We start from the raw sequence: 24,287 nt of genomic DNA, 5'->3' as shown, positions 1-24,287 counted from the left end.
AAAAAAAAAGCCAGAGGCAGACTCAAGCGTAAAAAATAAAGATAAAATGAAGATAATTAATACAATAAAAAAATTTATTTCTGAGTCAAAAAAATCTGCAATGTACGCTGTGTATCGACCGAAAATTCGAGGCTCATTCTTCTTCCTTTCAAAGCTTTTGTTTAACCTGTCAGAAAGTTGAATCGGACCTTGATAAGGATTATTTCCACAAACCACAGAAAAAGTGTACTGTGCCATATACAGGTCCCATTCCGTTCACAGTTCATACAGGGCAACGTAGCTCTAGGTGCAGACAAAACAGAGAAATAGAGTTCAGAATCGATGACGAGCTTTTGACATTCTCGCCTATGTTATCCTTCGAGGAGTTCAGTGAGTTCGGAGTTCAGCCAGTTCCCCTTTAACTCCTTAGGTTGGGTGGTCGGTTGTAGGTAGTAAGGTACGTACGAAGGCTACAGGATGGGACAGCATACCCTGTTCGAACCTCGACACGGTCGATATCTACTAGGTAGGTAGATACTGCACTGGGAACTTGTCCACGCTGGGTCTTATCTATTATGCTCGTGCTCTACTCGCTTCAGACAATAACTGTACCGGGTATCGAGAGATTTTAAAGTTCACTTACTTATTTGCCACAGCTTATACGAACAGCCTGAATTGAACAGCTTTACTGTAGTCATCGATGAGACGCGGGAAATTTGAATTACCGGTTACCGTGATATGTCAGATATACATATGTGAAATTGACTTTATGGACATTTATGGAAAAATACATTATTTCAATTGATTACACTATTTTGACTTATACTTACGTAATATTTGTGATGCAGGGACATTTCATCGCTTGCGGGATTCCCCCCGTCTGTATGGAATTCTTGTAAACTGTTGTTGACTTTTCAATAGATTTTTATGAAAGAATCGTCTATATTGTCTGTCTTGTCTGTTATGCTCGTTCAGATTAATAATATCAATTCTGATATGGTTTTTTTTAATTATTTTTATCTTTTTATTGTTTTTTTAATTGTCTTCTCTTTTGGGTAAATACTTTTTGTTTTCTTTTCCAGTTTTCTTAAATAATTTCTCTAGAGCGAGTTAGCCTAGTCTTGAAGTACCGATGCCTTTTGGTATGTAACAACGAGACTGTCACACTTGTATCGCCTTTTAAAAGGCATCTCAGCCTCTCACGATCAATAGGATTATAAATTAGAGTCGCTTAATTTCCTTAAGTATTAACGTTATTGTCGTTTTTGGTTTTATTGTCGTGAATTAATATTCTCGAATGTTTCACAGCATTGTCGCTTTCCGTTTTTCTCTCATCCTTCGACCCAGTTCCTTGTGCAATGCTAAAAATTGTATCACTTCCCTCGGGAAACGAGTCGATTCGAGCCGCTCGAAATCTCGCGATTCTGAAATATTCTTCGCAATAATTTTCGGCAGTCTCAATAATCATTTGCCAATTTTATTTATATCTTTCATTCGTATTCTTTCCTTTTCTTCCTTCCTTCCTTGCCAGTAACGAATACATGAAAAACTTATCCTTGACACTTAACGATTCATTTCTTCAGAAATAAGCACGCGTCAAAGTACCCTTTTTGCGAATTTCAAAATTCCCAAGAATCGGTGAAAGAAATTTTTGCTGTCTCATGAAAACGACAATTTCTTATCCCGGTGCGTTACGGTGCGTGAAATCCGCAAGTTTATCGCGCGATCGATATTTCCTTCAAACCACCGTAACCCCTATATCTCCTGTCCCATTTTCCGATTTTATCATGCCCTTTTCTTCTTCGTAGATGCGTCAAACCGATTCTTCTCTCACACGTTCCACTCAGTTGGTCGCGCTCGTCCTGCAAAATATTCGCCGCTCCTTCATTTCGCATTATTCTCAGACAATTATTCAGACGCTTTACAAGCTTCTCATTGCTGCGCCACTTTTCTGTCCAATCGTAATCTTCGCTGAAGTCCACGACGAGGATAGTTAACGCACACGAAACGTCAGTTTTACGCTCCTGAAGCTTTTAGTCGAGCTGGTTGCCAAGCCTGCAAACTGTCTTGATCCATTAGCATTTCGAGGATGGGCAGTCATTTTCCAGTATCGCTGTAAATGCAAAAATTCCCATCAGCTTGCTAACGATGCCAGCACTCATCACGACTAACATTCCAAAACTGCCAGGAAAGTTAATGTTATATATCATTAAAAAATATTAGAAAAATCTTTAAAGACCATACAAATGATACTCTAATGTCTCTGACAGAGCCTAGATCTCTTTAAAAGGAAAGTAAGAAAACTCATCGTACTCAAAACGCAATCACAAATAAATTATTGTGTCACCTGAAAAACCCGAAGCGACCACCGGGAGTGCAAAACCTGATTATTATCTATAATACTAAGTACGACAAAGCTTTGGCAAGTTCAAATTGCCATAAAGCATTACGGTTTTCGATAGTATTTTTTTAATATGCACGGTAGGTATCTGCAAGACGCAACAACTGAAGTTTGTCCGTGCGAAATAAATTTTTTGTTACTTACTACAATTGCCAAGTAGAGCACATTCCTATCTCCCGTGAGGATGACACCATCGTACAAGTAATACTCATGAAACGGCATGTCGCGGATTCGCGTAAATATTGAGAAAAAGTTGAAAAAAATTAATTTCAGACGCAAATGAATTTCTCGCGAGTGCGAATGCACTTTGCGCATTGTATTTGCACCCTTTCAATCGTGGGATAGTTCTCTCGTTATCGGAAGATGCTGCAGCGGATACATTTGTCCCGTAGTGTCGCTATACGATGAAAAGGTCGATGAGATCTACACTCTGTGTCACTGTACAGTATACGTATATACATTCATGTATATAAGTATATCATATATATATACTATATTGTATATATTTCAAACTATCCTACTGGTAATTATTTTCCGACGTTGCTGCCCATAAAGCTTGGTCTATGTCAGCAAGTCTCACTCTTTTTTCCTCAAGCGAATGACACTCTTCCCCAGGGAATTAAAAATCCGTATAACCCTTGTCACACGGGGTGGCACGGCGGGTTGCTGAAGCATTACGATTTGTTTTCTTTCCTGGTAAGAATAGTCTTCTCACGAGGCAACAAAAAAGAGGCATCATCCCCAACGTTATTCTTTGCGAGAAAAACTGCCGGAGTTGCGTCTTACCATATTCAACCTCAAACCATGAAAAGTCATATCTTCTCGCAATTCTTCGTTTCGAGTCGCTATTGAGATGCAACGAGACAGCAATATACATGTATGTATACATATACTGAAAAAGTTGAGAGTGCACGACGTTATGACGTATCTTAAAAAAAAAACTTTTTTCAAATCCGCGAGGAAATCCACCTAGTTCATTTTTCCAACACGCCAAATGAAAGAACTCTTTTGCTTAATATACGAAAGACCCATATTTTCGAAATACCGCGCAGAGAGTGTCTAGCTTTTTCAGAGTGACGTAAAAAATAAATCCGCCCGACTGCCCATGTACGCGTAACAAATCCTCATAGAAAAATAAGCCCGCTCTTACGAAATTGTTAAACGACCCAAGAAAATATGACTGGTCATAAACATGGTAGCGTTACGCGTGTAAACACATGCGCTCCCTGTGCCACGTGCGTGATGAACGCGACACTGGGTATAGAGATCTGGGTAGATGCAATCTGGAGCACACGTATCTGAGACTTTCGTAAGAGTTCGTTGAATAAAGAAATTCCATAGAACGGTTGGATGCCGTACCACGAGATCATTGTACATTTTCGCATTCGTCACTCCCTCGAATACGTTTCGATTTTGAAATGAAAAATTTCAGGATGACTTGCACCGGAGCGACGGATTCGTTAAAAATTTTTTTGTCATTTTTATTCCATCCGCCTTCATAAATTTCTCTAATTATCCGGCCAATGAATCGTCATTAGTAATAACTTATCAAAGCTTATTACCCTTCGTTAAGCGTTTCACTGAATATCCAAAAGAGCGACGCACGCTATAAAGCCTTGAGATTCTCTGGAATCGTCGTCAAAGTGAAAACCAGACGAATCCTCCTATATATAGCATTAGCGCGAGGCAAATTGGTCGATTTCATGAAAACACCTCGACAGATATATTCATTTATCAATATGGTGTACTATAATCAACGGAATACTTTGATCGCATGAAATTCATGCCTACGCGATCACGTCGCGAGCTTCGACACGCGCCTTGAATTACGCACTGCGTATTATTGCCCATTGTTCTTCTCACGAATCGCACAAATAACCGTGTCGCCTTAACTGCGATTTACGAGCAACTATCACGTACGCACTGCACATTGTTATTATTCGTCAGACTGCTGTCCGCAAACTGCAATTTCTTATTGTCACCATGCACTCACGAGAAAGCACGTTTATTAATGTCGCCCGTCACACCGACCATTTTCACGCTTCACTCCTTCGGCGATTTAATATCGGTACGTTTACTCGGAGATATTTGTAAGCGAATAATTTCAAGGGGTTGTCATTTTTATTTCATTTTTCACACCCTTCGTCCTGATACACGTGATCGGCCGCGCGTGAACTCGATGCGTCGACTTTTCAATTCCCGCACTTATATACAGAAATAACCACTAATCCAGGTCGATTCGTCGAATTCACGGAAAACTATGCGGACCATACTAAATGGAGTGCCCCTGCGAAAGGGAACCTCGAGTGTCCTGTAATTCGAGGGATCAAAGTTCTTCGCGCTCGTGGGGTCCAGCACAGGTAACAACCCCCGCGCTGAATCGCGGGCAACTGAACTGCCCCAATGCTCCGGCGTTTGCGGGTAATGCGCGACCCCCTGCGCAAAACTACCCGCACACTGGTGCACGGCCTCACAAGGCTTTAGGCCGCACGTGCGACGAGGAACGAGCGATCGTTCGAGCCGCTAGGCTGAGAGATGGAAGCGCAGAGGGTGGCTGCTGCCTACGTTCATATATATATGTATATATATATATATATATATATATATATATATATATATATGTATATATTGTTGGATTTGGTTGCACGGGGGCATGAGAAGGGTAGGGATGTACGGCTGCGGACACCGGCTTACCCTAGGTTAGTTGAAGGAGATTATGCGCGAGGGATGGATGAGAAAAAAGGAATGCGAATAAATTTTAATTAAAGCGCTATTGCGTAATGACGTTGGGGGATTCATTGAGCTGACTGTAAGTTCTTATCTTGGCAGTCCTTCGAAAATGGCTGGAAAGGCTTGGAATTTCAGAAGAATTTGATATTATTTCAATAAAAAATTTTTTTGGAATCGCGGACTCTCTTTGTATCGCGTGGAATCGCGACCTAAAGTGGATTTCTAGAACGCGACAGATGCGGGATTGTGTATGTACTAGCGTTTTACTTCTTTCTACTTTTCTCCGTTCTTTCGATTTTCTTTTCTCAGCTCTCACTCAAATATCACACAGGGACGAGATCGTTATCGCTAATTGGAAATCGTTAAAGATCTCGACAGCAAAAACGAGGCGGACGTCACCCGGTCGAAGCTCGTCGATTTTAACGATGCAAACTTTCGAGTAGGACTCTCTTGTCCTCTGTAGGTACGTCACTTTAAAGGGTCTATCTCATAGCACAACAATCGCTACACTGAAGCCACCCTTTGCAATAAAGAGCTCCTGTACACACGACCTCTTTTCAAAATACCTTCTTTGATTCTGCAGCCCCAAACTATTTCTGCTCGTTCGCACAGCCCCTCCTCGTGAATAAGATATAAATTGCCTAACAATCAAATCTCATTTTCAGCCCCATGTGGACGTTTTATGATTAGTTCCAGGGGCGGGATTTTGGAGTGCATCAGGTACGAACAACGGGAAGGGAGAATCGCAGTACAATGCCTTTAGCTCGAGTGAGATAGTTTATAGACTAGGGGTGGTTTTTGTGGCTTTTAACAGTTGTATTTTTTCTCCTCGCCTTTCCCCTGCCTAGAAGCATCCCTTCTTTTCCAAGTATTTATATATCTACCCCGTCCACTTTGTACAGAACCAAGCAATTTTGTGCTCTACGTGATTCGGGTAGTTTTCAACAATTTTGCCAAATCGTTCGCGACCCTCACAGATCTTCGATAGTATCTCAGTCCGACAAAACTCATTCACTTACCGAATAGAGTCTGATGGTTAACCTCAAATTCCAAGTAAATTGCATAACCTCGTTATTACATAGAAGATCCTCATGATTCCCCAGGAAGCCAACCTAAAATTGGCACCGGCTAATTTTCAAGCGAGAACCACCCTCGTATATGGCTGAGAATAAATTGTAAAAGAAGAAGGAACGAAAATGAACTGTTTCGGGTCTGAGGACTTTAGCAAACGTTTCCAGCCGTTTGGCACGGATGCAAATTGTTTCGCGTGTCTGCTGATTCCTCTTCTCTCCTTTTTACTCGGTCCTATTCTAAATAGTAAGATAGCGGGTTTATAAACTCCTGGAGTGGATCGTTGGTCGGCGCGGCAGCTGGAACTTTTAATAAAGCGATCGCAAATCTCTCCGAATGGGAAAGGAACCTTTCGGAGGCGAACCTATCCTAACCTCCTACAATATTATTACGCCGCGCCAAGTTATTCTTGCAAATAGTTTTCGAACTATCGGTTATTGAAAATAATAATGTCAACGACTGACTATTGTCAACCACGGGGATTATTTTATTCTCTGGATATCAGCGTCTGTCAATTCTTTGAAAGTATTCAAAGTATTCTTTCATCCGACCACGTATCCTTCTCGACTTAATTCATTCTCATCCAATTAGTTTTTGACCGTTCATAATTTTTCGTACGAATGAACGCTACTTCACACCGCCATCGCCTAGGCAGACCATATTGTGGATCCATCAATTCGATTTGAAAAAAACTGTCGATGCGACATTTTTGTTCACCCCTTTTTTGCTATTTTTTTTTCCTACTCATACAAACGGTATTGTGCAATTCCATTTACTATTGCTGTAAATCATATTTTCGAATAAAAAACTCATTTTTGTCTTCATTCAATTTTCCTTCTACGCTACGAGATACCGTGGCACCCGAAGAAGAATTTTGAGTTTATAATTCATACTCTCCGATATATACTTATGGCTAACTTATTTTTATCTAATTCTCAATAACGACTGTTATACAAAATTTTCTGTGGATAAATTTTTAAGTTTGATCAAATCAAGCCCTTCGGTTCTCCTAGAAAAATCTTACTAAGTCCTCAGTCGACTCGGGTCACACCCGTGACTAGGCTGATAAGTAGCTACCGTTACTTTATCAAGTAACGGATCACCGCCGCTCCTTATCCAGAAGATGAGTATCAGTGTTTTCACAGTACGTATACAGTACACATGTACACACCCTACTAAAAACATTGTACCCTCCATGACCGTCGTCAGGGTTAATACGAGAAAGCAAATAAGACCTCATAGAAGACAGGCGAAGAGAGTGCAACGCTATTAGCATGGTTAAAAATAAAATGCAATCAGACACGTTTCCCAGAAGCAAAACACATTCTTGGACTCTCGTGGAATTCCCTCGATACACCAAAGTCCACATGGAGTCGCTATTCCTAAAAAGAAAAGGAATTCCATTGGATCTTTAAGCTGTGAAAAAATCAAGAAAAATCACAGCAACATTGCTTTCTTAATATATCCTATATAGGGGTAAAGTCCCAAAAGTCATTTTCCCTCAGGAGGAAACTGTATTTTTAGATGGACACGGCAGGATCCACGATAACGTACATCGAGGTAGATAAATCGAGCGCAACCTAAGGAGCGAACGGGGGACCCCCCGCTTTCCCGAACGATTTGCCTGTCTTAACGAGTTACCGATGACGTCCCCAACGAAATTACTCGAGATCCGCCATTCCCTTCTATCTATCACATTTTCCTGGACGAAGAGCCAGTATAGACACTAGGTACTCCTCTGTACTCTCTTTCGCCCTGGCACATCCGATAATACAGGAACACCCGGTACAGCGAGATAAACGGGCGAGCAATCTCGTAGGCGCAATCGCTCAATGAGAGTAATTAATGGTTCAACGTGCCTCGTGCCTCGTAATGATAAAATACAGCGTAGGTTACCAAGTGCTGTGACAATATATTTCACACCTGCGTTTGTCTCAAGATCCGCGACTGTCACGCGTTCAGAGATACTTTGACCATAAGTCAGAAAAAGACGAAGAATAAAAGGTTCGCCTAAGGTATGCCTCATAAATATGACACTGCCATAACTGCAATTGCATCTGTGCATCGTTCGGAAATACGTGCTGCGGGATGTAATCTGCAACTGTCGTAATGGTAAAGTGCATCTGTATAAGCTGCAGCAGGTTTTGAGCGATGGTAGGAGGTAGAATTTGGACGGTCAAAGAAATGACCTCGCGCCGAAGAAAGTCATCGTTCATCGTTCGAAACGAAGCCTCGAAGGGATTGGCCCAGGAAGAATTAACATTCGTTAATGCACTGCAGCCACATCGGGCACTGCGCGCAAGTAACGTCGTTCATTCGAGTCTATAGACACAACGCGTGTACATAGCTACGTTTCAATTTACTGCATCCTAGCCCGCGGCAGAGATTCCACGGTCCGCGCGCCGCGAGAATCCACGGTATGACGAGTACCTAATTTTTTATTTCTAATTATATTAGCAGCATTATATATACTTTTTTCGTTTACAAGCGTGCGAGCACGTGTGAAACAATCTGTATAACAAACTTGCACCGTACGCGAAACAGCACTTGATGTACGATTATACTAATGGTATTCAAATGTACACAGGTTTCCCGCTCGTTTGTGCCAGCACGCACTTGCGTCTCGTATCTCTTAAGATCCCCCTAATGATTACTTACATGCAACGATCTTGCCATTCGTATAAAATAATTTGTATGTACAAGACAACAACCTGCAATGGCATCGCTTGATGACCTGCAGGTTTACTGTATTCGGGTCTTATGCATACGTATCGTTATAGGTCGTATTGTTGCACAGTGCTGATTTCACGTGTAATCGCCTACTCGGGAGAGAGAGAGAGAGAGAGAGAGAGAGAGAGAGAGAGAGAGAGAGAGAGAGAGAGAGAGAGGAGGAGGAGGAAGCACGTGCCATACTATCTATAGATATAAGCTGAGCAAACGCGACGGGATATATTCCGCGTTGCGGTTAAAGCCTAAATCCATCCGTGTAACAGGGCATGTCTACAATGCAGTCGATATGCAGTATGCGACATGTGGCGTCAGGGCCGTATCTTCCAGGGGCTTTAATCACGCTTCCGATGACTATAGCTGCGACGCGCTCCCCACTTTCATTGTTGCTCCTATTGTTTCTTAAGAAGACAGACTTATCGCGGACCAGATAGCACACTGTTACTTTGTATAAAGTAACTTACTCCAGCTCGTCACAGTAACCGTACACGGGTTATAAATTTTATAGGCAAACAATTACAATTGTACGCTACTGAATGTGAACGATGCTTCTTATCCAGTACGGATTGTTACCAATCTCTCCATCCTGATTTACGAGACGTTCTTCGTGCGCAAAATAGGAAAAGTCGTATTGCAAGATTCAAGACTCCCCTGTATTCCATATCGGAACTTTTTAATTGCATCTGCCGCGGGCGGTCGGTATAAATTTTTGTTTTCTTATAATTAAAAAAAAAAAAAAATTTTCCACCACGTCTTTCTCAAGTCCTCTCAAGGAAAGACCTTCTTTTAAAATGTATACTGATTTTATTTAATGTAATATCAGTCCTATGCCTATAAAGCTATTACCTTATTTTCTCATTTTAATGGAAACCTCTTAGTTTCTTAATTACCTCGTGTATTTCCCTTCGTTTACTCTCCTTTGCATATTCCACCGACCCCAGACTCTATATACGCGTAGGTCTTACGTTCTATCGACAAGTGGAACTTTTTAGTAAGAATTTACGAGCTCGATAGACCGTCCCATTACTCCTGCCTCGTAGAAACACTTAACGGACAATAGATAAAGATTTAATTTCGTACTGGAGCTAGTTGGCTTACTTCGCAGCTTCGCAGCAGTCCTCGGACGGAATTAGAATGAATTAAGATAGAACTTTACGATCGCTCGAAAGCTTCTTGAGTGATCCATTGCGCAATATCGTACTAAGAAAGCAAGCAATGCACAATCAGTGTCTAATATCTTAACGATCATTTCAAGAAATCGCATCAAGGCATATCAGTCAAGGCAATCGAGCCAATTACGGTAGTTTTGATCAATCTAACTGGAACACCCAAATTTACGTTGTCTACAATATGCATCATTGATCACGAGTTTTCCTGCATCGCATTAACTCCTTGCTCTGACTAAATCCATCACACACGTTTAATATGTATACTCGAGTTATGCAGATGGGGGGCCGATGCGGTTCCTGATGCGAAACGATAAATAAAAATACCTCCGAAATTACCATTCATAAAATTGTCAGCGGTATCGCGCGGTCTGTAATTAAAGAATATTGTCACTTTACACTCTCGTGTGCGAGACTATTATAATTCGCTGTGCATAAATAATTCATCATTTTCGAGGTACCCGCATATGTACGTTGATACCCTGCTATTAAGCGAGTGGCACGAGGGTAGATTATGAATATTCAAGGCAAGTTCGCACATCATACGTTAATCCCTTGACGCGTGATCCTCGGGCAACCCATGAAATTCATTCGAATAGACGGATTTGTCAATTATTCCAATTAATCGTATAGAGGATCGATTAGGTCGATGATGGATGCTTTTATTAATAAGGTAGGACTAGGTATTTTCGTTCAGAGGCTTCTAATATTAGTCCGCACGAAAACCCGGCTCCGGAAACGATGCTAAACTGCCAACACGTAAATTCTTTTCACGAGCTTTGGTAAACCAAGTGTGTTTAGCTTCTTCGAAAGTGCCTTGCTGGTTGGACTGAGCGATAGGCGTTGATTACTGCGAATCTGTCATCGAATGTTTAATTAAACGAAAACGTCCTATTTAGGGCGCAGTGGGACGCTGACTGTGTCCCATTGGCTCGTTTGTTGGTTTTATCAAAATGATTCAGCCGGCTGAGCGTAAATAGTGCTACCTCTAAGTTTCTATTAATTAGACGTCGGAAGTTCGTCGTACGTATGGGAGCAAGTGATTTCATCAGTTTTCACTCCGCGAATTCAATCTGCAAGTTCAAGCGAACATCATTTCAACACACAACCTGCGATAGAACTTAGCGAACGATGATGAACTTCAAGTTAGACCCTCGAGTTTACCTTGCTCTATTATACAACGACCTCTTTCTACTTGCCTGATCAACCACTTTCCCAAGTTCAATGTGTCCCGAATAATGCATCCACAATTTGTCCATACGGTATATGCCCGAGCTCTTAAAAAAAATTCTCATTTATCAATGTACGCCTCTACGGATTTTGTCAATATACGTATACCTATGTCTTGTATAATATTTTACTACGTATATCCTCTTATTCCAGGTGTGCAAAAAACTGTCCACGTACTTCACAATTCAGAACAGCCAGCTTCGGTCTTCGCCGTCCTCGAGTCCGGAAGTAAAGTGGTACCGCTGATAGCGGATGGTCTCTTTGACTTGCTGATGCTGAAGATGACCAGCATCTATACGAGTAAGAAGCAGACGAAGATCGAGTCGAAAGGACCACGCTTTGAGATTGGCGACTTCTGTGTTAAATTGGGAAGCGTTACCATGAGTCAGAACTTTAAAGGCGTTCTTGTCGAAGTGAGTTATGCCACCGTATTATTTTTAACCGTATTATCCCCCTGTTCGATTTATCAGGACGATTCACCACTTTTAAGAAAAATTGACTCTTACGCTCCCTCGTGGCTCTCCTTTCTCTTTGAGATTCGCTAGTCCTCACGAAGGACCCGACCGATTTCTCATTCCTCCTTTTCTTTCGTCCCTTTGGTATTTACTGGACCTTCGGAGAAAACAGGCATCCCTTTTAGTATTCAAGGTAGTGATGTCCTTTCAGAACGGCAGGGACAGGTTGAAAAGGATACTCACGGTCTTCAGGGTCTTCTTACACAGTATTCCCTTTAGACGTCGTCAACATTGGTACTGGTAACCACGGCATACGAAGTAGCGTGCCGTCATTGTTAGACTCTACTAACCAAAAAAAAAAAAGGAAGTTGTCCTAAGAGCTGTACCTACCTTCGCATCATTTGAGTAAGATATTCTCCAGTGGATTCGTACAATATTTTTAAAAGAACGATGAGCAGACACCAAACCAATCACTAAGTTATACAGTCCCACTTAGCAATCTGCCAAACGACCTAGCTACTCATCAGCGTCTTATAGTCTTCTTTAAAAATCAATAAAACAATACCTAGTACACGGCGCAGATGAAAAATATGAATCTGACCCACATTCCAAGATATAGGAGACCACTCTTAGCATTACGCTCGAGAAACAATAAAGTTAACAAACCCAGAAGAGATTCAATCAACATTCAAAATTTTAATGTGAACAATAGGCTTTCTTGTTCAGGCAAACTTAAATGGCTGAAGTAAAATATTACTACTCTCAACGAAGCAAGAGAAAAGACCACGTGGTTATCCTTTTATAGTTTTGTGTATCAATTAAGAAAAACACCGTAGTCACCCTCTTTTCAAAATCCACCAGCCCTTCAACAACTGTGCCTTATCGATCCTCGAGCTTTCGTGTAACCTGCTATGTGTTTCATACATGTTACGAATCGATGCGCCTACACTTCACATATGTGCATTCGACTCGATGTGTATCTCTATACGTAGAATTGTATACCGAGGCTTATGTAGCTCACGGTACATCTGTATTCCCTTATGTGTATATAAACACACGAGAAACATCGATACAGCCGCAGGACGTCATTACAATTTGTCGTTTGACAATGCAAGAGCTCAATGTACATTCCACCTATGTATGATTTGTAACTACTGGTTATACCGGGTGATCTTATATTAATTATATTTTTCCTCTCTACTCATGTCATATACGGTCTTTGTAATAAAATCTTCAATACATCCTTACATACGTGCAGTTCTTTTCAAGGGTGTTATTTACATGAAGATTTGTAGTAAATTTCTTTTCCGATCTTTCGGCACTTTTTTCTCACCTCTAACGGAGCGAAATAATCGCAGAGTCGATATCACCCTAAGTGGACTCGGCTATTCGTTTCGTTAACTCGTGTGTGTGTATATATATATACATGTTCTCCATCCGCCTGAAATATGTTACCATAAGCCTAGAAGCCATTAATTTCAATGGAGAAACAGGCGTTTCCCGCTTTACTGCGAAAAGGTGTATTTTTCATTATTGCTTCCCGATAGATTCGACCGAACGAACGGCCCTCGAGTCTCTATTTCCCGTGCAACTTTTGCGCATGAAAATCACCCCTATTGAGCCGCGTCCAATGAATGGCGCCACTGTCATTCGAAATAGAACCCGTTTCGATGTGTTCGCGGATTCAAAAGCGCGATAGCTTTGCCATTTTTCCCCCACTATTTCAGTATCATATTATCCCTTTCTCTTTCACTCTTGCTCTTTTTCTCTCCATCTCACTCTAACAGACTACATTTTTCCTTTACCCTTTATCCCCTTTCCAACTATCACTTTCAATTTGCTATTTATCGCGATACTTTTACACTCTCACGTATCTATCTACACGTTCGATAATTTTTCGCATCTAACATTGGCACCATATCTAATCGATTTTAAGTTCCTTTTCGAATGACGCATCCGACTGTCAAAATCGAATATCCTCTTCCACTCGTTCGCGTTCGCAAAGACCATCGTGCATCGCGTGAATGCGAGACGATAATGCTGTCACGTCACGTGTCAATCAGAATCACTTGACTGAACAACAGCCCTATATTACGACTTATGTAATTTGTCAATATTATGTGTGCCGTTCGTGCAGATTTTACAGCGTGCGATAATAATGTTTTTCCTACATTTTAATTGAAGGTAATTCGATAAAGATTTATAACACTTGATTTAAAATATTGTCCTACATTAAAATAAAATGTGTTGATAATTTTGGAAATCATACAGAAATTTTTTATATATCTAATATTAAATTTTTGTATAATAAAATTGCTGCTCAGCTTTCAAGCGCAGTTTCCTTATTATGCAAGCTCTCGTATATAAATATACATATCTTGAATTTATACGTATGTAACTCAATTATTCTGATGTAAAAAATACGTTGATCTCAGTTTATTTTTACTTTCATCTCTATATGCGTAACGGCCGAACCTGTTCTCTCTGAGATCTTATAATAATATCGTTATTTCTCGAAGCGTTAAAATGCGCCGGAGACTCGCAAACTTTTCTGTATACATGACTTCTATTTTTTTTATTCCCTATGAATAACTGTAATGACCGCAGAGTATATTGGTATAGTCCGGGTGTTTCCTAACCGCAGGAATTTCCGTCTGTACTCTATTACGAAGAATGCTTCTACTTCCTGTGAAAGGACCAAGTCCCATTGGCTGACATTTGCGCACCTGTGGGCTCCGCAAAATTTAGAATTTTTATTGATATTATCCTGGCGAACAGGGTAGTATCATAGCCAGATATTGTCGATGTACGAAACTACATACGTTGAAAAAATTTCTAATAAGTTTTACTAAACAACATTTTCCTAACCCCTACCACAGTGTATGTCGGTGTTTATCAAAAATTAAACCAATCCCTATTTTCTGTTTATTATTAATAATTTTCCTCGTCTAAAGGAATGAAAAGGGTACCTCGTTTCCTAAATTTTTCCGGATTTTTTCTGGCCTACAGTTTTCACGTAAACTTTAGTTTAAAAAAATGTTTTTAAATTTAAACAAATTCTCCCTCAATTGGGCATATGCGTGTAATTGAATATCTAAGCCACTTTCTTCTGGCGGCTTCTATGAGGCTTCGATTGAATTGAATTTTCATGAGATACTGAGATAGCAACAACAGCTTAAAGCCTGTGGAAATTTGTTTTTCTGATGTTGCATCTAAGGGCTCATTTCAATGATGAATTTTGATGCTACAAAATTGGAACGACAAGTACATCGAAATTTCTGACCTAGAGTAATAGGAATCTACAGCTACCAGACCACGCAAATGAAAACTAAGATCGCGGCTGTGGAAAAGACTCCTCGATAGTAGAATAAGTGGAAAGTAGTAGAACGTCTCTATACTTTTCCTTGTTGGTTGTAAATAGCCATTATATTTTTTTAACGCGATGAACGAGATGGATACTAATGTTGAAGTAAGACTTATATTGCGGTCTTCTTAACATTTTAAATCAAAACAGACAACCTTCCTCAATCGTCACTTTTGTGTAGGATGGACAAAAGCTTTCGTAGAATTGAGTAAGCACGTTTCTCAATTTTAGCGCAGCTCTTATGGCTGTTTCCTTGAATCCTGAAAGGCTCCAAATATTTATGAGATCTCTGCTGTCGATTACTGTGGGAACCTAAGGATTGGGAATGATTTGTTTAACGTAAATTTCGTTTTACGAGACATCCAACTGGTTTTTAGATTATCGTACGTCGACGGGAGCAGGTTTAGTTTTATGATTTGATAAATGTGGAAAATATTATGGGAAAATAAGATTTAAATGCGATTCGAATGTCCGTGCAAGATTAATGCGTGTTGAAATTTAATGAAAACAACGTTGCCGTTTAGGAAGATCCGTGAATGAACTTGACAAAGAAATTTATCAGATTTCCTTGAAAAACAAGTTAAATTTTAAAGGGAATATTCAATTCCGGTTTCAATGAGAATGATACATATTAAATGATATTTATTTTAGATTCTTTTGATGGTGAGAAATTCGTTCGAAGTCGAGGAATTATGTAATTTTCCATGTTAACTTTAAATATTGATATATCATAAGTGGATAAGGTTAATCTAATATCTTTCTTTGCTTAGGTTGAATATAGACCGTGCGTTGTACCAGGAAGTGCTTGGGATTTGATGCGAGAATTCCTTCAAGGATTTATTGGCTCTGTTGTACCGAATCAAGCGCCACAGTATCTGCAGGTAAAAACATTAGTAACTCAATTATCAATACATATTTAAGAATTATTAACAATAAATATATTAATAAAATATTTGTTTCAGAATCGAATGAATGACATTTATCAGCCAATGGATACGATACAACAGTACTTGGAGCACTTTGGTCAATATCGAAAAACCACTGGTGTCATTTAAATAAGATTAATACGCGAGGTCATATATGAATATCATTATCGTAACATTTTATCATAACGATACCATCAAATGAGATATAATAGTATGCAGCTGCTCCATAGTAAGATGTTCTCTCTGCCTATAATTTGTATCTTGCAATTTAATAATTTTTAATTCATTGACTAATTGTGATTGATGAAATACTCCTGAAAATGTCATTGCATCAAATAAATGGAATGTCAGAAGCATGGTATATTAAAAAAAAATGCGAACGTCACTCGTTTAATTAATTAACTCCTGGCGTCAATAATGAGAATCGTGTTGAGTTTATCGACCTCGCACTCTTGACATCTGTGATGCTTGTAATCGAAGCTTTTACGAACAACCGTGCTCGTTCAATAATATTGATGAATCCTCCACTTGGCTACTGCTGGTAACTTTGTTCAGAAGTTTCACACAGAGCGTGGCAGCAGACTGATATATTTAGCTTACCGCTCTTCAATTACGAAACAGTATATCTGGCTAACGATAAATATTTAACGTAATTAATCAGGAAAAATTGTATCCGTAAATACATATAATAGTTTTACTTTATAGGCCTGACAGATTGTTCATTTGAAAGAACGTAACGAAGTAAAATTTGGAAACAACAGCACTAATGATAAGGGTGCTACAAGTGAGTGGCACCAGTCTTTAGAAAATTCCGCTAGATTTGTTACTGGAGCGGTGCTTTATGAGCGTTTGAGAGAATTACCGGCAGAGCAAACAATACGCCAGCCGGAGACAGACACATATTTCCGATAGATGGCGTCATGTGCATTTAAAACAGAGACCGTAACCGTAACTGAAACTGAAATTTTAGAAATTTCGAAACATTTATGAAATTTCGGTTAATGATTACGGTTTGGATCCCTTATTTTTCTCGTGATTATCGGTTATTCATTTCGGTTTCAATTACGGTTACGGTCCCTGATTAAAAATATAAATTTTGATCTTTTGACGCTAACTTCCCGACGGTTGGATTAGTGCACCATTATACACTCAGCGGATTTACCGACTGACAATGAGTTTCCCTAATTAAATTTCATGAGTGGGGCAGAGACAAAAATAGGTTTAGGAGTCGAGGCATTAATGACGCTGAGTATACACTTGTATATTTTACAGACGATTAGAAGGAGCTATTTTTCGAAAGAATACGCAATAACACATTTCTCAGTACATTAAACTGTATTGATATTTTCTCAATACATAACACATGTTACGTTGTATTTACTGCCAAGAATTATCTCACTAAGGCTACAAAAATTATCGATACCAAAGATTTCCGACATTGTTCTGTATTGCGTCATTGTTTCCATGAATTAAATAACTGGAAAAGTACAACAGAAATATCATGCACCATATAAGAAAATAGTATCTAGATAAAGACCGTTGCTAAAGGCACCAGATTCATGTATAGATAATAGACGTACTTTGAGAAAAACCTAATATGACTGTTATAAAAATCTGACTGATAAAACGAAAGATTAGCTCATTTTCACGCTACCTCAATTTTAATTTCTATATTACGATAACATTGATAAGACTTTTCGTGGAACTATTATTGTCATGAGCTAAAATCAGCTGATGATTTTGATTTCTGCTTTATTCGCAAGATCATTGTATCTGATCACAACGCGTACATTTTGCAAGTTAAAGTATATTCCAAGTAAAGAGAACTTCTCAGAATATAAGAAAAAATATTCGATACAAAGTGATAACGAATGATAAGATGAAGGTAAGAATGGGGATAGTCACAGCATATATAAGTGTAAGACATTTTATTCACAAACTAGTACGAAACGAATTCCGTAAGAGTAACAAGTATACAAAACGGTTGCAAAATGGGTGTAAAGTCAGTCCTTGCGTTGGCATTTGTGCTAGCTGTGGTAGCCGCAGCAAATATTCCACTGAACAATGTTGCGTTTGCTCAACATTATAAAAATAACAGTACCAATTCAAGTCTGTCCCATAATCTGATCGTGGGAAGCAGACTACCAGGCGATCGACTAGTTCGTCAACAAAGTGTCGTAAGGTCATCTTCTTGGATGCAAGTTACCACCTGGCAGCAGACTTTCAACGCTACCCTATACACCTATATCACCCAGGTCCGATCATTGGATCAGAAGACAAACGGTAACGGTGCTCAAGCTTCACTGATAGCTGGAGGTCCTGGATATAACTACGTAACACTCAGATTCAAGAGTCAAAGAGGACATGGAATTAATCACGTAGTACAACTCTACGCCCGTTAAACTGTATAAGTCGACGTCGAATTTCGGAATAAAAAGTTTGTTCATTCTGCATTAACCCTTGATAGTATTTCACTTGTGCCAGCGAATTCCCAAACCTTATTCCATTTTATATTTTTACCTTTCCTCCAAAACTGTAATCTCTGCAAAGTTAGTCTCATAAGAGATTTACGTTTCTTCACGTACCTCTTGTGGCTAGCGGACTCATTAAAGTGTTTACAATCGTTAGCGACACAATATAAAACAGCATGGGTATTATTTCGTACTGATGGGAGTATTAAGAATGTAATAAGACAATTAACGAATGGGACAAGAATAGCTATTCCTGATTTCCTCCATAGAGCGATAGCCCTGCTGATTTCAGGTAATTCAAAAATGTTTGCGCGGTTAATGGCATTGACTCTGTTATTGTCTGGTACTTACTCAAGGATCATTCTACAGGCACCTCCTATGCGTACTGCCAACTGCAGCACTTGTTTTTCAATGGTAACTTCGGTGGCCTGATTACGATGTGTCGTACACTTCACTTTCTCCAAGTTTTCTATGTCTATAGATGAACATCGGATGAAATCCTGAAGTCCTTGAAATTTATCTGAAACATAAAATTAACCAAAATTTTCGTTATAGTATGAATGTAGAATGCGCATGAACCATAGTTTGCAAAAAAAAATTGTTTGTTGCAAAAATGACAGACATAAAATGAAAATTGACGAAAAAAATCGGTCTTAATTTGCAATAACTTCATCCTATAATAATAATTTTTCATAAGTCGAGGTGCATCCGCATATAAATTTAATTTTCTTTAATTTAAATTTTGAATTAAGTGAATCGGATGAAAATTCGACGAGCTACGATTCCAGCGAACTTGAAAATCGTGGTTTTGAGAAAAACGCGTTTAAAGTTTTCGCTTGTAAAAAGCATAAGTTTTTCAATACTTACGGCTTTTTAAAGCAAATCTGCGATTCCTGAAGCATATAGTAGGCCTTCAGACTCCTCGAAGTACTGCTGCTGTTGAAGTTTCTGCATTTTTCGTGCAGTTCGACCCTCCTTTGTGCTTTCGAGGCTGCGCTGTGCTTGCCACTTCATGCGTGCGCCCTCGTACGTATCGGCGTAATTCTGAGTTTGCAAGCCAATTTCCAAGTTCAGCAGTTCCATGATCTTCAGAATAACTGAATAGCCTTCATTAAACAGCACAGCAGCTATAGACGAAGCAGTTTCTACCGTTGTCACGCCAGAATGGAGATGTTTTGGGGCGAGACGCCAGATGGTTGAGTTAAAGCTTTCGTTGGCATTTTGCGCATGCCCACCCAAACATCTCTTCAACAGGTCATCATTGCAAAGATCTTCATATGTCGGCAGTATATGTTTCTGTACATCAGCATGAAGAGGTTCGGTGGGCCACTACCGCTCCGTTCTCCGTTCTACCTGCTCGGAGCGCACCGCTCCTAACTATATTTCAAGGTCGATGATGCTAAAACTTTGGGAATATATTCTCCACATGTATAGAAAGATTTTTAGGCAAAAAAAATCGATTTCTTGGAACAGCTGAACCAGATTCCCCCCTTAACCGGAAATCAGACCTCCAGACGGTCAGCTATCTGCCGCCAACAATTGGTTTTCCTTGTCAAGGTTTGCATGATTACCGATTAAATGCCAGGTTAAATGGTGAACATACTTACTGTATACAGTGACTGCAGTAGAAATGTTGCTGAGGCTCCTTGTTCCGCGAAACGCAAATGAAAACAGACATATGTATATCGGATATATATTTATATAATGTGTAACTTGTATCTGTACCTTGATGCACGATCCTATTACTCCAAGCAATCTGTAGTCATGAATAAGAAAATACATAAGAATCAAATATTGGATTTACCGACTGAGTTTGCCTAATGAAATTCCATGAGTGGGGCAGAGACAAAAAGAGGTTTAGGGGCCCAGGCACCAATGACGCTGAGTGTACACATGTGTGTTTTACAGACGATTAGAGGGGGCTATTTTTCGAAAGAATAAGCAATTACACATTTCTCAGTACATTAAATTTTATTTTTTGTTTTCTCAATATGTAACATATGTTACGTTGTATTTAAAGCCAATAATTATGCCCCTAAGGCTACAAAAATTATTGATACCAAAGATTTCCGACATTGTTCTCGTTAATCGATACTTCCGTATTGCGTCATTGTTTCCATGAATTAAATAACTGGAAAAGTAGAATATAAAATATTATGCACGCTATAAGAAAATAATATCTAGATAAAGACCGTTGCTAACGGCACCAGAAACATATATAGATAATAAATGTACTATGGAAAAACCTAATATGACTGTTATAAAAATCTGATTCATAAAACGAAAGATTAGCTTATTCTCATGCTACCTCAATATCAATTTCTATATTGTGATAACATTGATAAGACTATTCGTGGAACTATTACTCTCATGAGCTAAAATCTGCTGATGATTTTGATTCCTGATTTATTCTCAAAATCATTGTATCTGATCACACGCGTACATTTTGCAAATTAAAGTATATTCCAAGTAAAGAGAACTTCTCAGAATATAAAAACAAATATTCGATAAAAAGTGATAACGAATGATAAGATGAAGGTAAGAATGGGGATAGTCACAGCATATATAAGTGTAAGACATTTTATTCACAAACTAGTACGAAACGAACTCCGTAAGAGTAACAAGTATACAAAACGATTGCAAAATGGGTGTAAAGTCAGTCCTTGCGTTGGCATTTGTGCTAGCTGTGGTAGCCGCAGCAAATATTCCACCGAACGATGTTGCGTTCGCTGAAGTTTATAAAAATAACATTGACATCGACACCGCTAATTCACGTCAGTCCAATCATCTGATCTTGGGAAGCAGAATACCGGGCGATCGACTAGCTGTTCAACAAAGTGTCGTAAAGTCATCTTCTTGGATGCAAGTTACCACCCGGGAGCAGACTTTCAGCACTAGCGGATACGGCTTGATCACCCAGATCCAAGCATTGGATCAGAAGACAAACGGTAACGGTGCTCGCGCTATAGTAACAGCTGGAGGTCCTGGACAGAACTACGTAACACTCAGATTCAAGAGTCAAAGAGGACATGGAATTAATTTCTTAGTACAAATCTACGCCCGTTAAATTGTATAAGTCGACTTTGAATTTCGGAATAAAAAGTTTGTTCATTCTGCATTAACCCTTGATTGTATTTCACTTGTGCCAGCGAATTCCCAAACCTTATTCCATTTTATATTTTTACCTTTCCTTCAAAACTGTAATCTCTGCAAAGTCAGTCTCATAAGAGATTTACGTTTCTTCACGAACCTCTCGTGGCTAGCGGACACATTAAAATATTTACAATCATTAGCGACACAGTATGAAACAGCATGGGTATCAAGTATGACGTCAGCAGGTAAATTTAATGCAAGACGTTCCTCTTGCGCGGTCCACCAGAATTCTTGCTCTATTGTGTTATGCCAACAATTGATTCCCCAACGAGGACCTCCAAATCGGCAGGCCAGGATGTGGGCTTTCCTAGGACCACAGTGATCTGCATCGTGTCTCCATTTCCGTGTGCATTTGTGACATTGACAAGCAATTCGTCCTCTGATAATTCCATTTTCAACAGTAACGTCGAAACAGTCTGACACCATACGAATGTAATTTTCCATACGAACGTTGCAAGTTGTCAGTAAATTTGACAACTGTCGTTGTGATTTGTCAATTACGACAAAACTGCCCACATTTCGTACTGATGAGAGTATTGATAATATAATAAGACGATTAACGAAAGGGATAAGAATAGCTATTCCTGATTTCTTCCATAGAGCGATAGCCATGTTGATTTCAAGTAATTCAAAAATGTTTGCGCGGTTAATGGCATTGACTCTATTATTGTCTGGTACTTACTCAAGGATCATTCTACAGGCACGAGTAATGTTCAAACGCAGCATACACAGTTCAAAGATTTCGCGATCGTATTGTTCTTTCTTAATCATTTAACCGGAAATCAGGCCTCCAGACGTTCAGCTATCTGCCGCCAACAATTGGTTTTCCTTGTTAAGGTCTGCATGATTACCGATTAAATGCCAGGTTAAATGGTGAAGATACTTATTGCATAAAGTGACTGTAGCATAAATGTTGCTGAGGCTCCTTGTTCCGCATAACGCAAATCAAAACTGACATACATTGGATATGTATTTATACAATATGTAACTTGTATATGTAACTTGATACACGATCCTTTTACTCCAAGCAATCTGTAGTCATGAATAAGAAAATACATAAGAATTAAATATTGCGTCAGGTGCCATCTATAAATGACTATTATGTTAATGATTAAATACCGAGCACTACTTACATATTACTGATTATAAGAAATGACTAGTCAATGATACTAATCCTGGGAATGGTCCCGCAATTTTGTTCTTCATTTGAAAATCATTGTCGTGAAGTGTCTCACAATTGGACAGTCTACACCTGCTCTCCAGTTAATGTCTTTCAGTCGTCAAAAGTCACATAAAATACGTATAAAATTATAATGCTCTTATCACTGTTCTTTCTTTCTGGTACACTGTGGAATGGTTGGTGATACAGCAACCTCATAAGCATTCGGACTTTGGCCTTTCAACATAAATAGCTTAATCAACAGAAACTGTCACTTTTTCTTATATTAATCAAGAACTTTAACATATAACACGCACAGAATATTATGATATTGTGACACATTCAGTCTACTGCATCTTTCTTCGATGCTACATACGTATGTCAAGCACATATGTTATATTGAGAAATAAAATTTTGTATCTCCTATTCGTTACTTGATCTCATATATGATCTAGATTTAGTATTGCTCCAGGATTATTTGTGATTTTTCAAAATTACTGTTATCATATAATCATCATAGAAAATCATTACCATGTCGCGCTGGCCTAAAACCGCGGTTCTTCGATCGCTTAGAGATTGTCCACATTAGCATGGTCATCAGTACTATTGTTAATGAAGTACAATGGTCATAAATATCTCACACCGGACAACAGATTGCTTTGCCTATGGGTGTCATCTGTGAAGCTATGACTCACTTTTGTTTTTGAAATGTACAATATTCATGCACAGATCAAAAAGGCTATGTCAAATGAAATTTCAGAGGATGAAGAGTGACAATTGACTAATTGAAAGAGTCATTGCTAAAATTAAGAATGTTTAAAAGTTTGTGAACCAAATAAAACTCCTTCCATGAGACGTATTTTGCGGTCCTGAAAAGGACCATTTTTTTTAATCTATGCTTTTTTCTCAGTCTTCTTGGGCAATAGAACTGCTTGAATGTTAGGCAACACACCACCTTGAGCAATTGTTACTCCGGAGAGCAACTTGTTCAATTCTTCGTCATTGCGAATGGCCAGTTGCAGATGACGTGGAATGATTCTGGTTTTCTTATTGTCACGAGCAGCGTTTCCCGCCAATTCCAAGACTTCAGCAGCCAAGTACTCCATAACAGCCGCCAAATAAACAGGCGCTCCGGCTCCGACACGTTCGGCATAGTTCCCTTTCCGAAGAAGTCTGTGAATTCGGCCAACAGGAAACTGCAGGCCAGCTCTGTTGGAACGAGACTTTGCCTTTCCCTTTACTTTTCCACCTTTACCACGTCCAGACATTTCAATACAGGAGATTCGTTCTATAAACGTAAAAGAAACAACCGTCCCGCTCTCGACGAATAACCTAAAATTGAAATTTCGATCAGGCTGAGTTAATATATAATATATAATACAGGTTAATAGTTAATATATAATACAGGTCGGAGGCTAGCCGCGCGCCAATCCCGTTACGCCCTATAGCTGAGTT

The 24,287-nt window shown here is 39.3% G+C and overlaps 5 protein-coding genes across 10 annotated transcripts in view; 3 read left to right on the top strand and 2 right to left on the bottom strand.

Moving 5' to 3' along the window:
- LOC107265849 (facilitated trehalose transporter Tret1-2 homolog) overlaps positions 1-4,787 on the bottom strand; it is a 53,434-nt gene extending 48,647 nt beyond the window's left edge. Inside the window, exons 1-2 of one of the 3 annotated variants that reach the window (XM_015735710.2) lie at positions 3,943-4,787; positions 810-2,092 (exon numbers count right to left, since the gene is read on the bottom strand). In XM_015735710.2, the coding sequence (XP_015591196.1) occupies positions 810-833 (24 nt within the window). In that variant the 5' untranslated portion in view covers positions 834-2,092; positions 3,943-4,787. Of the gene's footprint in view, positions 1-809; positions 2,093-2,524; positions 3,224-3,942 lie in introns of those variants that run through there. The other 2 variants (XM_025083084.1, XM_025083083.1) reach the window with 2 other exon arrangements.
- Positions 1-16,434, top strand: part of LOC107265851 (mediator of RNA polymerase II transcription subunit 20) — a 66,901-nt gene extending 50,467 nt beyond the window's left edge. For both annotated transcript variants that reach the window (XM_015735714.2, XM_015735713.2), the window contains exons 3-5: positions 11,458-11,717; positions 15,894-16,004; positions 16,086-16,434. In XM_015735714.2, coding sequence (XP_015591200.1) covers positions 11,458-11,717; positions 15,894-16,004; positions 16,086-16,178 — 464 coding nt within the window. In that variant the 3' untranslated portion in view covers positions 16,179-16,434. The remainder of the gene's footprint in view (positions 1-11,457; positions 11,718-15,893; positions 16,005-16,085) is intronic.
- A 1,538-nt stretch (positions 16,435-17,972) lies between these two features.
- Positions 17,973-18,506, top strand: LOC107265881 (probable salivary secreted peptide). Its single transcript, XM_015735765.2, has one exon. It carries the CDS (start codon positions 18,041-18,043, stop codon positions 18,449-18,451), a length of 411 nt encoding a protein of 136 aa, XP_015591251.1. The 5' UTR covers positions 17,973-18,040; the 3' UTR covers positions 18,452-18,506.
- On the bottom strand, positions 18,456-24,248 carry LOC107265879 (histone H2A). Of its 3 annotated transcripts, XM_025083090.1 has the most exons (4): positions 24,238-24,248; positions 22,807-24,164; positions 22,356-22,705; positions 21,632-21,779 (listed from the first exon to the last, which is right to left on the bottom strand). In XM_025083090.1, exon 2 carries the CDS (start codon positions 24,098-24,100, stop codon positions 23,726-23,728), a length of 375 nt encoding a protein of 124 aa, XP_024938858.1. In that variant the 5' UTR covers positions 24,101-24,164; positions 24,238-24,248; the 3' UTR covers positions 21,632-21,779; positions 22,356-22,705; positions 22,807-23,725. The 3 variants fall into 3 exon arrangements, with proteins under 3 accessions (XP_015591247.1, XP_024938858.1, XP_015591249.1); XM_015735761.2 differs by lacking the exons at positions 21,632-21,779; positions 24,238-24,248 and adding an exon at positions 18,456-18,704 and having other exon boundaries at positions 21,841-22,705; positions 22,807-23,194; XM_015735763.2 differs by having other exon boundaries at positions 21,634-22,705.
- Positions 21,098-21,642, top strand: LOC107265880 (probable salivary secreted peptide). Its single transcript, XM_015735764.2, has one exon. The coding sequence runs from the start codon at positions 21,165-21,167 to the stop codon at positions 21,585-21,587; it is 423 nt and encodes a 140-aa protein (XP_015591250.1). The 5' UTR covers positions 21,098-21,164; the 3' UTR covers positions 21,588-21,642.
- Positions 24,249-24,287: the final 39 nt, after the last annotated feature.

The sequence above is a fragment of the Cephus cinctus genome, unplaced genomic scaffold (genome assembly GCF_000341935.2).
Source record: "Cephus cinctus unplaced genomic scaffold, Ccin1 Ccin1_scaffold0240, whole genome shotgun sequence".
Classification (NCBI taxonomy): Eukaryota; Metazoa; Arthropoda; class Insecta; order Hymenoptera; family Cephidae; genus Cephus; species Cephus cinctus.
The sequence above is the reverse complement of the archived record's forward strand: the minus strand, read 5'-3'. Positions and strand labels throughout refer to the sequence as shown.